Raw genomic sequence first — 11,192 nt, 5'->3', positions numbered from 1 at the left:
AACTCGCTTAAGGGACCAAGGAAGCACTAGATCTAGCCACAAAAGGGCTCAATAAGCCCTAAATCAACATGAACATCAACATAACAGAGAATGGCTCGAAGATAGTACCTCAAACGTGATGTTCTGGACCTCAAATCTTCAGGAAGTGGCTCCTCTTGTTTCCCCTTGGCTATTGCTTCCTTTCCCTTGCTAGATTACACCTCCAAGGTCAATAATGGCTCCTTGACTTACTCCAAACGCTCAAGCTCACTAGGGTTTCACTCAGGGGACTGGTGAGCACAAATGACGGCCATAAGGCCCTTTAAATAGGCTCCAAACCCGAGAAATTAGGGTTTCATTAAACAGCGCGGACTCGCCGAGTCCAGGCGCGAACCCGCGTCCAGAACCGCGATCCTACTCGGCGAGTTTGAGCTCCAACTCGCCGAGTCCCCTCACAAAACACCAAAAATATATGAATAAAAGATACCTGGAAATTCGGGCTGTTACAGACACTGTAATCGTCATCAAATCAACTCAATGTCTCGTTGTCAATTGAAATGATATCATCCTCATGTAAATCGTTCGCATCTTCATCAATATTATCATAATTATCACAATTATCTCCTAAAAGGAAATGATGTTGAATTAACATAAAGTATACAACTGAAATAAAAAATGAAATTAACATTTACGAATAAGGGTAGAAAATTAAACTTGGAATTTCATTAATTCTATGTTGTTGGTCATCGAAGGAACTCTCATGAGAAGTATAATCTATTCCATCTTACATTGAATCGAAATCAACATAACATTGTTGACACCGATTTGAAACTAAATTAGCATGGCCGTGGTCTTCTGTATAACACTCCATATGGATCAATAGAAGAATCAAATCGTTTCGAGAACAATATGATATATAACAAGAATTTATTAGACGATTAACATAACAATAACAACAATAATACGATGATTGTAAGACTGAGAATAAGAAATGAGTAAGACGTGAGTTTCAATTGTGGATTATGGAAAGATCAATTAGCATACTTTCAGGCAATTTGTTTTAATTACTTCTTTGACTATTATGTAAATTATGTAAATTGACATATTTACCCTTTAAATTTTATTTTATTATTTTTATAAATAATAAAATTTGATTGGCTGTAAATTGTCCTGTATTCACACTGCGAACTAGTTTTGCGCTTTACGCTGATACGCGTTAGAGGATCAACAAAAACGCTGATATCCCCAATCAGTTCCAAAATTTTCTCTCCCAAAAGTCTCACCTGCAAAATTTCAGTAAATCTTTCTATATGGCGATGGAGCCGGAGAAAAGTTCCAACTTTTTTAACTCCATACGCTGATACGCGTTAGAGGAGAAGTAACAAAAACCCTGATAACCCCAATCGGTTCCAAAATTTTCTCTCACCTGCCATATTTCAGTCAATCTTTCAACTTCAATATGGCGACGCTGGGCGACGGCGATAGAGCCGGAAAAAAAGTTCCTTAAGAGGTCTTTCCTGCCAGGTTTAATGCTTTTGCTCTCACTTAGATAAATTATTTACCTATTTGCGGCTGTATCCAGATTTGGCTTTGTATTTGGTTTTTTCCTTGTTCCCTTGGATGGTTCGTACATTCTTTTTAATTGATAATGTTTTGTCATTATACGTAACCCTCATCAAGTTGGAACATATATAGACTTCAATTACTCGAATTATGCTCAACTTGCCACAGATGTGCAGTCAATTTGGCTTAAAACCCCTATGTTGGAACATTGGAACATATAGCTCACCTTGATTTAGAGAGAGAACATCAAGGCAGAATTAAAAACCTTGATTTAGAGAGAGGACATCAAGTGCTTTGCAAAGACACATAGGAGGACATCAAGTGATTTAGAGAGACACATAGGGGTACCAGACTATGACCATCATGTGTTGATGGACAAGTGCTTTGCAAAGAAGCAACACCAAGGCTATGAAAGAAAAACCTTGATTCAGAGAGAGGACTTCAAGGCAGAATTAAAAAAAAAAAAAAAAAAAAAAAAAAAAAAAAAAAGATTTGAATCACCTAATCACAGGTCTAACACATGATAAAATATCCTCAAGTTGGAGCATATAGCTCACCTTACATTAAGCTTTAATGTTAGTTTTCTCTCCAAATGTCATTGAAATATCAAAGCCTGGTTTCAATCAGGACACCTACAAGCATTTAGAATTGTCTGATTGGTGTAATGAATACCCCCCTTTGGGAATGTTGAACTGTTTGTAATTCTTGAATCTTTCTAGCTTGTTCATTATGAAGTTACTTGCTGTTAAAAAATTCATATTACAGGCTCACTATTCCTTCCACACCTTGTAATAGTAGACACGACAATGATAAAGTAAAGAGTACAGCCAATACATCTGATTTGAACATATAGTTATAGCACCTTGTTCCACTAGCTATGATATAGTTATCCAGGTGGAACACTGGTTTTCAATGACCGAGAAAATGACTTTTTCTGATTCCAATTAACCAAGGAACGATCTATGGATTTGAAAGGACATTATAACTATCCACATCTTTAAATCAAAAGTAAATGTATTATATTGAATGACAACTCTTAAATTCTTGGCTCCCTTTGAATATGCACATTATATTTCATGAGGTCTTACAAACCCTCCTTTCAATTATGTGAACCAAATATCTAACAGATTTTTGGATGGATTTCTAACATATGAAGTAATCATGGAACTTTGTATCTCATACAAGCTCAATTGTAAATGGCAATGATGACGTGCGTGGGTCCATGTGAGAGTAGTACAACTTGTCATGGACACATGTCCATAGTTGCATAGAAACCTGTTTTTTTTTGGTTGGATGAAATAACTATATTTGATCTCTCATTTTTTTAATATGCTTTCTCATTGGTGTGATCTTGAGTCGCTTGCTTGGAGTAAATAATATTCTTGAAATTTTCATTTTTTCTCGCTGGGTTCCAACATGGAAAAGAGGATAGTTATTCATGCGATTGGATTTTTAAACTTCTGAGTTGTGCTGATTGTTAGTTTTGATAATATTGCTTACTGATAAGATAATTAGAGATTAGAGTAAACACGTTGAGGATTGCATATGATGCTTTTATGATGTAATAAAGGAAACATAATCATAGTTGTCATTGGTTAAACCATCACATTAGAGTACAGTAACTATTACTTCATTTAGACCATTGTTGGATCATTGTCTTCATACTAGGTTATATGTAAGTGGCAATGGGATTTAAGATATTCATAATAAATATCATTTGTATCACTTTACTTGAAATTCTGCATATGATGTGTATTCCCCCTTACAAAAGCTTTTATGTGACCAGATCTAAATGAAGAACCTCAGAATGATCTGCAGGCAGTGCAAAATGTAAGTTGTTTATTTCAAACGCTGATGATTTGTTGTGTGTTTGATTATATCTCTTCATGACTTGTATTGTTGGTTTGATCCTAAATGCTATATACTGCTTATAATACTGAGTGTCATCCTCTTATGAGTTGAACTAGGATGCCTTTTACTTGAAGCTATGAACAAATATAATCTATTATTGCTCATAAAATGATGAATGTTGACAAAAGATGGAGTTCATGAAGTACTTAGCCTTTAGGGTGAGATTTCTTGAACACGTCACTTCCCTATTTGGTTCACCTGAGTTTACACATCCACTCTCTACACATCTTTCTCATAAGTTAATCCAGAATATGTGACTAAGAACTAGTTATGTTGTTGGCTAAAACTTATTTCAAAACCTCGCCTGTCAATTTGTTGATTGTTTTAAGGCCTTACTTGAGAGTCATTAACTAAACCATCAAAAGCAGATGCAGGGGACTTGTTTAAATTGTTTCTTGTCGTAGTATTTTTTTTTCTTTATGAGATCGTTAATGCTGCGTAGTCTCAATGTTTTATCTAATCATTTTGGTTGAAATCATTTTAACTTTGATGCACTTTTGATTTTCTGAATTGAAGAATTCAACTGAAGTATCAGAACTGAGCACTCATCAACGTGGGAATTCTGCTACCATTGGGATATCAGAGACTGAACAAATGCTGAAACAGAAAACCGATTCTAGGTTGGTCTTTATTTTGTTTTAATTCTACACTGGTATTATTTATGCTGTGGGGATGAACTTTTTATTCTTATTATTTTTACTTCTTGCTGCATATTTGAACTTGAGGGTGTGTTCATTTGTCAATAAGCTGCAATTTGTTTTCACATGATATGCATGCCAAAAATAATAGGTCTTATGATTATGCTAACAGTCGCTCAATTGTGCTTTGTGGACCCATGTTTCCTTAGTATGAGCCACACCTTTATACCTTCCAAAATATCTTTATAAGCATGCATTTTTAAAATGTCAATCAATTTGGTTAGATGACAGGATTATTTTCCTATTTCCAAATGCATTTTGAAACATTTTCTAGCAACAAATTTGAATTTAAAAGGGTTGTTTTAGCGGTATTTGCTTCATGAAGCATTAGGCCTTAGGTTTAAATCCAAATGGGTGCTCTCAGTTTCTTGAGGCCATGCTTTGCTACCAGAGAAGACCTAAAGTTTTCTCAGGTTTTGTGGATAATTTGCATAGACCAAAAGGTACCAGATACCATGGTTTGCATAGCTTTGTGCATGTGAGTGGTTAAAATCGAAAATGAAAAAGTACAAAATCTGTTGCTTTCAAGAGACCCAATGCTACGTACTTGCTTTAATCTTTATATAAATAGATAATAATCAAATAAAGCATGATACTTACACTACTAGAAAACAAGGTATTAGCGACAGAATTTTAGCGACGGAAAAATCCGTCAGTAATAGTGACGAAACACCAACAGATTTCCGACGGATTAAGAAAACTTGATTATGACGATTCTAGTGACTGATTTCCGACAGTTTAACGATCTAACACTTTTGGTTGGTATCCCGTTGCAATACAGCGACGGTTTACCGATGGAAAATCAACAATTTCACGTTCCGTCGGTAATTGGTTGGTGATCTTACAAATTTTTTCTATTTAAATATCGGTGGCAATTTGGTAAAATTGCAAAAGACAAAGGGCAGCCTTCCCTGAAAAGTACTCGTTTCTATTAACTTTTACGCACATCGGACTTGACCAAAGGGGAAAAGAGATATTTACTCCCTATCGCTGTGAAAGACGCCAGAAAGCATTGCCCGCCCACAGCTGCTCCGGCTCTCTCTTCCCGCCACGATCGAAGCTGCCGGCGCTAATGGAGTCGCCGGTACAGCTTATGGACCTCATCCTTGGAGGCGATTTGAGTTTTTTCTCCAGATTTTGGTAAAAAAAAAGCCCTAACTTTGAGCAAGTTGTTTGAGCAATACTCAGAGCTAATACCATGGAAGATCCGCCGTCAATCAAGTCGTTGTTTGAGTAATACTCAGAAAACGGCATCATGAAGGTGGATCACTTTCAGTGGTTCCTTGTTCAAGTTCAGAAACAAGAGAAAACTACCGTGGAGGATGCACAAGCAATTATGGTGATATCTTCCATCGCACGAGTTTCAATCTCGAGACGTTCTTCAAGTACCTGTTTAGCGACTCTAATCCTACCCTTGATCTGCATCCTACGGTAATTCTAGTTTTCATTGTTGTGATTGATTCGAAGTCGTGAAAGTTAACTATAGATTCCTAATTTAGTTTTCCTAAATTTATTCTGCGTCAAATTGTTGTCCTGTTTCTAGAAATGGAACTATTAGCTCTCCATTCTACCTTCTCCAACCTACAAAACTTTCAAATAGTTATAGAAAATGAACGACTTCATATGTCGTAATGAAAATGTACTTCCTGAAAGTATGATGGAGATTGTTCGGATTAGCATAATTTGATTGTCACCTAACACAATTTCTTCAATATGTATGATAATATATCTTTCTATCTTTCAGGTTCATCATGATATGAATGCTCTATTGTCTCACTATCATATATATATATATATATATATATATATATATATATATATATATATATATATATATATATATATTCATTGGACATAGTTCCTATCTAACAAGGACATATGGCCCAACTCTAACAAGGACAAGGTGAATGGGCTTCATGGAGGGTAAGGAATACACATATCTTGTTATATCGATCAAAATTTTAATTTGAAATATGAGCTATTGACATTGATTCTTGGTTATGTTCTGTAGGACATTGACCACTCTAGTTGCACTGATTAAGTGTTTCAGATGTATCAAGAATCATGCCTTCACTGCATCCTTTGTAATTATCTCAGTGAGTGATTTACTGATTTGAAGACTTTTGTTACCTTCTTGAAAGTCTTTTTTGTCTTATACGTTTTACCATCTACTTTGCAGGTCATCAATGGATATGTGAAAACATTGAAGACCATGGTTACAAGGAGTTGTAAAGAGTATTGATAGAACCCGTAAAGTCGTTAATCTTAGTTTTAATGTCGATGAGGTGGCGAAATGTGTGATATGTATTTGTCATTTCATTCTTTACTTTAATGGTAAGCTTCTTTTTAAAAACTTATTACATTCTGGTTCTCTTATACAAACACACGATCTTAAAGGCATTCCATTCAATCTACATGTTCTTGGCATGATGGTTAATGTCTATGTGCTTTCAACTCTTGAAAATGGCATCCTACTCTCCTTCTTTACATAAATTGCATCCTTGCAAATCTCTAATGTTTACTTAATTTTAGTTATAATTAAGCAATGAAATCAATTTTTGATGTGATTGTTTTTCCAATTTTCACAGGTTGATGTTATTTCATTTGGAAAAACTCTTCCTGATTAAAAGTGGAAAGATGAGTACCCTCAAAATAAGAAGGTAAAATTTCATACCCTTAAAATTGTAATCTATCTCTTAACTAGTTTTTCTGATGTCAGGTCAATGCTCGGATTTTGTTCATTGACCCATCAAGCAGAGCTGTTGGTTTGACTTTAAATCCTCTATCTTATTCATAACAATGCTCCACCCTCAGTAAGTATTTTGCACTAAATAAAATCTTAAATTAGTTTGTGTAAATATTGATCGCAAATTTGCAAGTATGCTTCTAGATTTTATGAGTTTCGCCATTAGCCAAAGGTACTCGATAGTCGATACCTTTATGTTAAGAAGTTTCATATAACCTGTTATGCAGCTTGCAAAAAATTGGAGATATTTTTATGATACAAAAGTGAAAAGAGTTGATAGAGGATCCAGCCTATAGTTGGAAATCCCTTCTACTCCAGTTCCAACTCCAACATATGTTAATGTAAGTTGATCTAGCTGAAAGAGATACAACATATGATAATCTTGACCAAATATTTTGACCTGAAAGATTTTTTAGTACATTATTTTGTCATATTTTAGGTGTTTGTATGAGTCTTTGGATTCCAGCTTTTGGAATGGCCTTGCTACTGGTGTTTTAAAGGTTGCTTTCACTTTTTTTTAGCAACTTTCAATCACAGATTCAGTCATGCTACTTTTATATGTGTACTTGTAGATTATACAAAATGCCTAAATATGTGAACTTAGAAAATGATCTTTTACATAAATTCCATGTGCTAGAATGGTCATTTTTTTCATTTTTAGTCTGTGCATTTGCAGTGTCTATCTATCTTGAGTCAGCTCATTTTGCTTATTGGATCCCTACAGAGCAAAGTGATTATTTGAGGTAATTTAAGAACTCTAATGTTTTATACATTTACAGTTATCACTTCTGCATAAATGCCATGTGTTAAATCAGTCCTGCTCTTGAGAATGATACTAGTCTAAACTCTAAACAATTAAACTTTGTGTTCAACTTTGTGTATGTTTATCAAGTGCACAGGATTTTTATGGTGTTGGCCATGATTCTTGCCAGACAAGTAACAAACTCGATCATGAAGGTTTGTTTCACTTTTTAGTTTTTTTTTTTTTTATTTTTATTTTTATAGTAGTTAATTTATAACACTATAAAAACTAGTTTCTTGAGAATAGGTTGAAAAAGTACATAGTGCTGATGTTCATTTCCTTGATTGTATTCCTCATGATGCAAAGTTATTTTTTTTTTTACAGATTGATGGTAAGAACTGCACAGCTAGGGATTTTGGGCATCCATTTTCCGACAAGGCAGGAACAGAAGCCTTATCTAGGAGTGGTTTATATTTACTTATTATTTATGTTTAAAAAAGTTTCTATTAGATTTTTCTGAGTTTAGTGTTTCTTATTACATTTTTTGCATAGGAGTTGTTTAAAATTACCTATTATTTATGTTTAAAAATGTTTCAATTAGATTTTTCTGAGCTTTGTATTTTTCTATTACATTTGTGTGCATTTAATATAGAAGAATGTGGATTTTTATGCAATTATTTTCTAAAAAATAAATTTATATTTGCTGACGGTTTAGCGACGGAAATCCGTCGCTAAAATAGTTGTATACTCCGTCGGTAATCTGTTGAAAACATGTTCCGTCGGTAATCTGTTGAAAACCTGTTCTGTCGGTAATCTGTTACTATTTACCGACGGAGAGATCCGTTGCTAAAATTTTGTAGTAGCCGTCTGAAATCCGTTACAAAAAATTAGCGACAAGAATATACCGACAGATTTTGGTCTGTTACAATTCCGTCGGTAAAGCCCATTAGCGACGGATTAGCGACGGTTTTTACCGTCGGTAATGCCCTTTTTTGTAGTAGTGTTAACTTCTCTTCATAGTCCCTATATATAGAGTTGTACAATTTGTGGATTATAATATTCCTACTATCTTAATTATGAAAACCATATCATTGGTTATTTGTTTATATCATTGACTATTTTACCATTTAACCTTTAGATACTGCAAGTGAAGTATTTATTATGATATTAAATAATGATTGCATCAATCAATTGTTAACTTGGCAATGCTACTATATTGATGTTCCTTGGAAATTTAATCTAAAAAAGAGAGAGCAGAAACTTAGTCAAAATGGACGAAGATTGGCACTGTTTTAGAATTATATGTCCCACAAAAGTAAATTGATGTTGGTGATGAAAGTATCTATATATACAGTGTATTTTTCATCTAGACAGGGTTCTTCAGATGCCTCATTTTCTAGAATTAATTATTCAGCCACTACTCATCTGTTGTATATGTTGCTGCTACAGGTCTGAAACCAAGCACTTGATATTGTTGTTGCATTCAAGAACTTCTGATAATGATGTTGTTGAAAGGGGTGGAGCAAAGCCTCCTCCTTTCAGTTCGCCATCTCTTACTTGGCTTGAAGCATCAACAACGATTGGCTCTCTGAAAAAACGTAAACATGGAAACGAGAGGAATAACTTCCATGCTGCTGTTTTCACTTCAAGAGTCAGTAATAGTTTTGTGCTCATCTTTTCGGTATTTGTAAGAAGCACAAATTCTTAGCATATATTATTATGTATATTGTCTTCAGGATCTTGAAGAGGAGATTGTGTCACCTGCCAAGCCTACAAACGCCTACAAAGATAGCACCATTGGCACTATGGATACCCTTCACATTTCATTAATGAGTGGTTGCAAGTGGAGATTTACAGCATGAGAAAGGGTTCCTGGGAGTTCATCGCTCAAAGGTTTCCATGGCGGGTCAGACGGATTCATGATGACGACATCGTTTGCGCAGATGTCCATGTTCATTGGCTTACTTGTATTTGTGGGAATTCAGAGGCGTTTGATTTGGGTTCAGAGACATTCCGTGTGATACCTCTTCCACATCCTACATATGGCCGCTTGAAATCTTTTAGAGTTTTGGGTAAAAAGCATTGTGTGATTCTTATGGATGTGTTTGACGTGGTGATGGATGAGTATGAGGTGGTTGAATCATCGGTCATGAATGGCCATGTCTTTTCACAGTTTATTGATGATGATACATATCCGTTTGAATTCAAATTACCCGATGAGTTTCTTGCCAAAAATACCTATAATAGTCATGTTTTTTACGACCCAATTGCAAACGAGGTTAAAATGTTGGAGAATGATTTCCTAAAAAATCAAATAAACAATCGTTATGTATGTACATGGATTGGATGCTGCCAAAGTTTAATAGGTGTTTTTTTTTTTTTTCAGCAGTAAAATTTATGATCATAAATTATATATAACATATGTAACAGTAAATTTTGTGATCATAAATCATATATAACTTCTATTGAAATTTTCAATTTTTTTTCCCAAATAGTTGAAGATTATATAAATACAAGTAATTAAGCTCTCCTATGGAATGAAATTCATCCCCATTCCATTCCTTTATGGAAACCAAATATGTTTTTTTTCATTCCATGGTAATGATGCATTCCATTCCCTTTAATTTTTATACTAAATTTAAATGTTGTTAATATTAAAGGAAGATTATTACCATATAACCGGTCTTTAAAGTAGACATGAAGTGCAGTTAATAATTCCCACTTTTTGGTATCTTCTGTTTGTGATTCTTTCAATATGTTGTCTGGATAAATTATGTTTATAAAGCATTTGAGAAAATGATGACACGTTTTGGGATATGGAAGGATAAAAATAAATAACATATTTTCTTACCATTTGAGATACATCATGATTTGATATTCTTCTACATCTGATTAAGTGACTTCTTAAATGTGTTGTTCCACTGGTTCTTGAATCACTGAGTTTCTTCTTATAATGCTTACAAACAGCAATTCATACATCATCTCTTTTGACCACGTTAAAGACTTTCCACATTACTAATTTCAATCTACTGCAATCAACTAGTACTGCCTCATCAGAAATTTCCATTGAATCTGCATCCAAATAAGAGAGTTTTTTATATGACAGCCTTAGAAATGTTTGATACTAAATCACATATAACCTCTTCCTAATAAGAGGAATTACATCACATTGCACCATACATAAAAAAACCATGAACTTCTTATAAGACATTTTAAATAAGCATTGATTCATAGACAAATGATAACTGAAAGATAATATACAAAAGTAAAATAAGCATCCATTAAACTTTGAACAATCTTTCAGGCATTTTGTCGAACACGTGTTGTGCACTATTTTCTCAGCCTGTTACAAAGTCACATACCCATCTTTTGTATCTAACTTGAGAAAAATAACAAATCAAAGTTTTTTAATCCCATAAAATAACTAAAAAGAAACAAATCCATAAAATTTTTATAAATTTAAGAAAATACATCACTTGATTAATATTTTTTTTCCCAATTGCATCAAGTAGAGGGGATTCTATCATATTGTAAACTGGAGAAACGTTTAAGA

At 34.0% G+C, this 11,192-nt stretch overlaps 1 protein-coding gene across 13 annotated transcripts; it reads left to right on the top strand.

The window, feature by feature from the left end:
* The first annotated feature begins 1,181 nt into the window (after positions 1-1,181).
* Positions 1,182-10,047, top strand: LOC145054568 (uncharacterized). 13 transcript variants are annotated; one of them, XR_013684821.1, is made up of 14 exons: positions 1,185-1,503; positions 3,329-3,372; positions 3,970-5,291; positions 5,374-5,582; positions 5,896-6,074; positions 6,163-6,247; positions 6,331-6,485; positions 6,740-6,811; positions 6,871-6,964; positions 7,125-7,238; positions 7,337-7,397; positions 7,574-7,640; positions 7,790-7,854; positions 8,024-8,269. XR_013684821.1 is itself a non-coding variant. In XM_079002797.1 (5 exons), exons 3-5 carry the CDS (start codon positions 4,048-4,050, stop codon positions 9,499-9,501), a joined length of 354 nt encoding a protein of 117 aa, XP_078858923.1. In that variant the 5' UTR covers positions 1,182-1,503; positions 3,329-3,372; positions 3,970-4,047; the 3' UTR covers positions 9,502-10,047. The 13 variants fall into 13 exon arrangements, 1 of the variants encoding a protein (XP_078858923.1); XR_013684819.1 differs by having other exon boundaries at positions 1,186-1,503; positions 3,970-4,073; positions 4,933-5,582; XR_013684825.1 differs by having other exon boundaries at positions 3,970-5,582; positions 7,797-7,854.
* Positions 10,048-11,192: the final 1,145 nt, after the last annotated feature.

This window comes from Lactuca serriola, chromosome 5 (genome assembly GCF_051521515.1).
Source record: "Lactuca serriola cultivar US96UC23 chromosome 5, Lser_US96UC23_V15, whole genome shotgun sequence".
Classification (NCBI taxonomy): domain Eukaryota; kingdom Viridiplantae; phylum Streptophyta; class Magnoliopsida; order Asterales; family Asteraceae; genus Lactuca; species Lactuca serriola.
Note: the sequence above shows the minus strand (reverse complement) of the source record. Positions and strands in the feature narration are given on the sequence as shown.